At 57.7% G+C, this 6,571-nt stretch overlaps 1 protein-coding gene across 2 annotated transcripts in view; it reads right to left on the bottom strand.

Moving 5' to 3' along the window:
• Nucleotides 1-6,205, bottom strand: part of PIP4K2B (phosphatidylinositol-5-phosphate 4-kinase type 2 beta) — an 18,535-nt gene extending 12,330 nt beyond the window's left edge. The window contains exon 1 of one of the 2 annotated variants that reach the window (XR_003531454.1): nucleotides 6,024-6,203. Coding sequence is in view for 1 of the 2 variants with exons in the window: in XM_027666336.1 (XP_027522137.1) it covers nucleotides 6,024-6,203 (180 nt within the window). In the remaining variant the exon portion in view is untranslated. Of the gene's footprint in view, nucleotides 1-6,023 lie in introns of both variants that reach the window. The other variant, XM_027666336.1, reaches the window with a different exon arrangement.
• Between the last annotated feature and the right edge of the window lie 366 nt (nucleotides 6,206-6,571).

Genomic DNA, 6,571 nt, shown 5'->3' with positions numbered 1-6,571 from the left:
CCCCCCCCCCCCCCCCACCCTGGAACGGGGATATCCCAAACCCCTCCCTTCCCACAGCACAACCCTCAGCATCCAGTTCCCCTCCCTAAAGGATTATCCAGCAGCAAGTGAACCACGGGGGAGCCTAAAGGATGGTCAGCACCCAGCACCCCTCCGGAGGGATCCCTCTGCTCGGGTTTATCCCGGTGGAATCTGAGAGCAGCCTCCGGGAGCAACGTGACTAACGCCTGGCACATGTTTGCTCTCTCGCCTTCTCCCCGGGGAGGGGCGTGGAGAGCAGATTATATATAGCAGAGTGTGTGTCTCGGGGTATTTATGCTACAGGAGGCAAGGTCACGGCAAGGAGCACAGCAGGGAGGGGCTCCGGGCAACCTCCGCTCCTGGGAAGTCTGTTCCCAAAAAAAGAGACAAGTCTCCCGGCTGGAGGAAGTTTGGCTGCACCAGGATGTTTGGGGCGGGTACAAGGTGGGCAGTGAGGTTTTTTGTTGTGGAGGAGGCAGGTGCAGGGATCACATCACACCCCCGGGGCTGTTTGGAGTGTCACCTCTGCAGGCACAGCTGTGCCCGGGGTGTTCCCACACCCCTACAAAGGCTTGAGAAGTCACCAAAGTGCAAAAAGAACGGGCAGTTTGGAGCACAAAGCCCTTCAGCCCAGGGATCTGCCCCCACACCCAGCCCAACGCTGGGTTTCTGTGAGGATTCCAGAGTTTTAGTCCCGATCTGCCCTTGGATCCGCCCGAAAAACGAGCGCCTGGTTTTGCCCAGTGCTGTCACGCCTCGAGTTTTCCATTTCTAGAAGCACAGACCCCTGAGAGGGACCAGCCCAGGCTGAGAGCACCATTACAAGTGCATTTTGCCACCTGCACTTTGCAGAAGGACCTAAGGCCCCAGCCCTGCCCCTCCCAGGCCAGCTTTCCCAGCGGGAATGGCACATTCCCGGAGCCCCACAAAGGGCTCAGACACACCCCGGGCTCGGGGGGGGGGGGGGGGGGCTCCCAGGATTTAAAACCAAGACCTATTTTACCCTGGAGCACCAAGACAGGGATGCTTTCCCATTTCTCCGCTGGTTCCACCATATCCTGAGAACAAAGGAGCAATTCCCAAGGAATTCAGGCAGCCTCCTGTGCCCAGAGTCACTCCAGGGAGGAGAGAGGTGCAGATCAAAGGGACATAATCCCAGGGAAAGGCAGGCACATGCCACCAAGGAGGGGCTCGGGGCAACAGCAGATGAGGGAGGGAAAAATCTTCATCCCACCCTCCTCTTCAGCAGCCTGAGAGCAGTGAGCTCAGCCCTGCAGCTCCTCCAGCTCCCCCAACTCCCTTCATCCTCAACCAGCACAGTTCAGCTGTGCCTAAGACACCCCTGGCCCCCCACACCTGGAAAAACACCTCCTCAAACACCTCCTCCCTCTCTCTCTCTCTCTCTCTTTTATTTCCTGGTCACTGGAATCCCTGAGCCACACCAGTCAGGAGCTCAGGGTTGGCAATTTGTGTTTGCCACCAAAAGCCAACCCCCTTTTGCCAATAAGAGGCACATCAATATTCCCTGTCATTCAGGGACAGCTGCTGGGACGAACGGGCCAGGCGTAATTTTGTTTCAAAAACCTGACTGCAGCCTCAAAGTGGCAATTACCATTAGTAAATTGATGGGAAAATGCAATTTGTTTACTAACAAGATCCAGCTGATGGGAGTGTGCAGAGCCTACTCTCCAGGATTCTTTAGGGCAGGAATTTGCTGGGGAAAATAAAGATACTTTGTTCCCCCCTCCAAGCCTTTCAAAGGCATCCCCAAGTACTTTGTGAGCATTAGTTAAACTTTTATTATCCCTCTGGGGAAGGAGGTAAAAGACACATGGCAAAAATCACTTTAGCACGGAGACAAACCCACATCTGCAGCAGAACTTTGCTGCTGCTTAACACAGTGAAGGAACTGGGTGATGGTTTGAGGAAAAAAAGCCTGTTTTCCATGAATTAGAGCATGATTAATCAGTATCCATGCTAACAACCCCCCATGCAATGCCAGGGAAAGCATGAATCTTGTAGTCAATAATTCCTGCCAGTGCTCTGGGGACATGGGAATGCTCTAAGAGGGGGGGAAAAAAAAAAGCAGCCCCTGGTGACAGCAAACCCACCCCTTCCCAGAGAAAGTGCTTGGAAGCCTGTGGAAAGGGGCCCTGGCTGTGTCACAGGCAGAGGAGTCAGTGCCACCCTCCTGTCACCCATCCTGTCAGCACAGCTCCAGGACCATGGGAACCATCTCCCAGTCCAGGTGGGCAGAGCCACTGCTTCCCTTGCTCCTAAAAAAAACCGAGGAATGGGAAGGTTCAGTGACCCACCCATGGCCACACCAGCCAGTGGCAGAGCAGGGAAACGAGCCCCATTTTCCTGGCTGAACTACCCAGGAAAACCTTCTTTTTCCCTCCGTGGCCAGCAAGGAAAAGGGCTCCTGGAATCCTGATTTAACTGGGATCACATTCAGAGCCACGGCCTCGGTCATTACCAGGGCTGTCACGGCCATATGCTGCTCTCTCCAGAGGTCAATTAGAGCCAGGGCAGACAGTGGGGCTGGGAAGGACAGATCCAGGCTGTTCCCACTGTGCCAGGACCAATTTATGGGATTTGAGCATTTGATATGTGGCAGATGCTGCTCTGGCTACAATTAACATGGCAACACCAAGCCCAACGCTGCGGAGCAGGGAGGAGCGAGCTGCAAATCCCAGTTCTGCTGTTTCCCTGGAATACTAACGAGCTCTGCTCTGGCACCACTCCTAAAGGTCCTGGGAGATGGGCTGCTGCTCCAGCCAGGAATCTGGAGCCTCTGGAGCACAGGAAGCTGCCTCAGGGAAGGTCCACACGGCCAACAGATCTCCCCCTTTGCACAAAAATGAGATGTTTATGCCACCCCCTGTCCCTGCCAGCATCCAGAGCCACAGGGAGCCTTTCCAGCTGAACTGGCACCTTGAGGAGCATCCTCACAGCCCGGCCAACTCGACTGTTCATTTATCCAACAGATCCAGGAGCCACTCCCCAAACTCCCTGGGATCCCAGTGCCTCCCATAGCCAGCACCTCACAAGCGTTTCCATGGTTTCCAGAGCACCACACAACACTGGGTTCACCCTGCTGGGTGGGAGACAGCTGCTCCCTTCCAGAACCATCCCAACCCTCCCATCCCGTGCACACAGACCCATCCAGGGCACGGATGGAGCAGCACACACACACATCCAACCCAAGGAGCTGCAGCTCCTCTCCCAGTGCCATGACGACAGCAAGCGAAGCTTCCCGGGAACCATCTCCACGTCTGCTGGGTTTAGTGTGCTACAGAAAACTCAGAAGTCAAGGGGGAGCCTCTGTGGCTCCACTTCCCTCTCTCCCCTCCCCTCCCTGAATTTTTCTAGCCCAAAATGTACTTGTTTGACTAATACCACCCACGTTTGGCCCCACTAACACGGGCCACGGCCCCACCCTGATCCCGATCCAAACACCGGCCGGGGAGCACCGGGACAGCCAAGACCCAGCTCCTCATTCCAACACCCCAAACTGCTGTCCCAGAGACCAGCTGCTGTTCTTGGGGTGCTCCTGATCCTCTCCAGACCCACCCCTGCCTGTGCTCACACCAGCTGCTCACGAGCTTGTTTAAAGGCGAGGCTGAGCCGTTGCCAGACTCGGATAACGGACCCACGGGAATTTCTCCAGTGGATTGCACAAAATGGTTGTTTGTTTGATTTGTCTGTGAAAAAGTTCATCTCAGAGGCAAGTCATTTTGACAAGACTCTTGCTGGCACAGCCCCGTGGCTGTGCTGAGAGCTGTTTTCTCCTCCTCCCACTCCAAGGATCCCAAGGCAGAACTCCCAGGACACAGCCCAGGAAGCAGCCAAGAGACTCACCCACCCCTCCTTGTCCAGCTCTGCTCCGGGAGCCAAACGTGGAACAATCCCCCAGAAGACTTGTAACAAAGTTTAAAGGTATCCCTGAAATCATTTCCACCCGGTTCCAAACCCATCTGGAATTCCAATTCCCACATAACCAGGGCACCAGGATCATCTCCCAGACACAGCCCAGGATGAGCAGCTGCTCGTGGTGAGTCAGTGGAGCCACCTCAGCTCAGAGCTCTGGCACAGCAGCCCTTTTTGGGCACTCAAACACTCACCCAAGCCCAGAGAACCGTGGCAGAGAGGTGGAGGGATTTACTGGGAAATCCTGGATGCCTATCCAAGGGTGAGGAGGTCACAGCTGAACTTTTCTCACCCCCTTTCCCAGCCCCTCAGGATACCCTGGGCTCCTTCTGGCAGCAATTTCTTCCTAATACACATCCCATATAATCTCATTACCAAGCTTAGTGTCGCCTTGGTTCCTCCCTTTGCCCAAATATTTCACAGCCAAGTGCTCCCAAAGTTCCACTGTCCTGATCCAGGGCCTCAAATCCCTGCCAGGCTCTGACTACCCAGACAGCTACAACAAAAAAAAACCAACCCAAAACACACAAAAAACCCCCTGAAAAAGGCTAATTTCCACTGAGCAACAACTGTCCCTAAGAGGCCAGGGATGGAACTCCAAAGAATCCCACCAATTTCCATTTCTTCAGGGCTTCTAATGGCACCACAGATCAAAGCCTGATTAAACTCATTATCCTGCTTCCTGGGCAAGGCTTTGAGCACTTGGAACATCCTTTGACTCCGTGCTGAACTACATTTGGAAGCTTTCACTCCAGCCAGGCAAGGCAGGAATGCAAGTCTGATCTTTTTTTGCTGTGTTATTTTTTTTCTGGGGAAAAAAAATAAATATTAAGCCCAAATCCCTTTCACTCTCTAGGAAACAACCACTAATCCACTGGAGAAACAGGTGTGTCTGAGCCCTAAAAGTGGATTAATTCAGGAAGGGATGAGGCTTCTGGATTCTCTGACCACCTAGAACAGCATCCAGCACCCACATCCAGGAACCAATCCTCCTCTCCAGCACGAATTTGTGCCTGACATCACAGAATATTCCAGAGAAAACATAAAGATGGTCTTAGGAGTTGCCAAAGGAGGTGGATTAGAGCTGAGCCAGCACAGACATTCCCAAGGGACCCTCTCCCACCTCCCTCCTGAAACCAGCTCCCACAGGAACAGAGGCCAAGAGCACAGGCATGGCCTGAGTCCTGGGAGCTGAAGCCTGGGATCAAAGGGAGACAAGGCTGGACAGATGGAGCCAAAAGGCCCTTTTTTTGGGGGATGGAGATAACACACATAATTACCCAAGTGAGGAGCAGGGGTGTCCCCTCCGGGCTGTGACACGAGGGGGTCCCTCACTGTGACAGCCACAGGGTGGGAAGGCAGGGGCTGGGACAGGGGACAGGGCTGTGGGTGACAAATTATTGTCCTCAGGGTCCCCTCCAGTGCCACAGTGGGGGGTGTGACAGGGCAACAGGACCCGAAAAAGCATCGCTCCCCCTCCCCAGCCCTGGGAAGAGGTGCTGGAAAAGGTGCCAAGGGGGGGTGTGTGGGGGCAAAGGGACGTTTTGGGAGGGACCCCTGACCCCAAAGTGCCTGGGGACGGGGATGCTCCGGGCAAGGAGCCCCAGGAGAAAAGGGACCACCGGGAACAGACCCCAGGGAGGGGCTGGATCAGGGATGGCATGGAAAGGGTGGGGGGAAGGCTGGGATTTAAGGGGAGAGAGGGTGTGGGGGGCAAAAGCTGGTGTGGGGAGGGAGGGAGGGCTGGGAAAAGACCCGGGGTGAGAGGGAGAGGGGAAGGGTCTGAGCTGGGGGGGGCTTGGGCACCTGCTGAGGGGCAGGGCCGGGTGTGAGGGGGACAAGGGGGAGATGGGGGGGACGAAGGGGACAAGGGGCAGGGCCGGGTGTGAGGGGGACAAGGGGGAGATGGGGGGGACGAAGGGGATAAGGGGCAAGGCCGGGTGTGAGGGGGCGAGGCCCCGTTCCCGGGGGTCAGTGCCGGGCCCGTTCCCGGCTCTGAGGGGGGAATGAGGGCAGTGTGTGTGTGTGTGTGTGGGGTGGGGAGGGGTGCCCGCGCCGCCCGCTCTCACCGTGTGGTTCGCCCCCCACATGAGGACGCTGAGCAGCGGCTCCGAGGCCCGGAACAGCTTCACCTTCTGGCACACGAAATGCTTCTTCTTGGTCTTGGTCTTGCTGGCGCTGAGGGCCGAGCCCAGCGCGGCCCCGCCGCCCCCCGCCGTCCCCGCGGCCCCCGCGCAGTTCGCGGCCATGGCGGACCCGACCGACCCCCTCCCCGCACCCCCCTACCAGCGCCTCCGCATGGTTCCGCCCGGCCCGGCGCGCACACACACACACACACACCCCCCCGCGCCCCGGCCCGCAGTGGTACCGCCCGGCCGCGGCAGCCCCGGCCCGCTGAGCTCCCCCCGCCCTCCCCCCCCCGCCGCCGCCGCGGTGGTGCGGTCCTTGTGTATCCTCCCTCCCCCCCCCGCCCGCCCCCGCGGTTGGTTCGCTCCGCCGCGGCGGCAGAGCCCGCTCCGGCCCCGCGCTGAGGAGGCGCCAAGATGGCGGCGCGCGGAGGGGGCGGGCGGCGGGAGGTGCCATGGCCGCCCCCGCGGGCGGGAGGGGGGGGGGGGGG

This window comes from Corapipo altera, unplaced genomic scaffold (genome assembly GCF_003945725.1).
Source record: "Corapipo altera isolate COAL_440 unplaced genomic scaffold, ASM394572v1 200, whole genome shotgun sequence".
NCBI classification, from domain to species: Eukaryota; Metazoa; Chordata; class Aves; order Passeriformes; family Pipridae; genus Corapipo; species Corapipo altera.
This window is presented reverse-complemented; position numbering and strand designations above follow the sequence as displayed.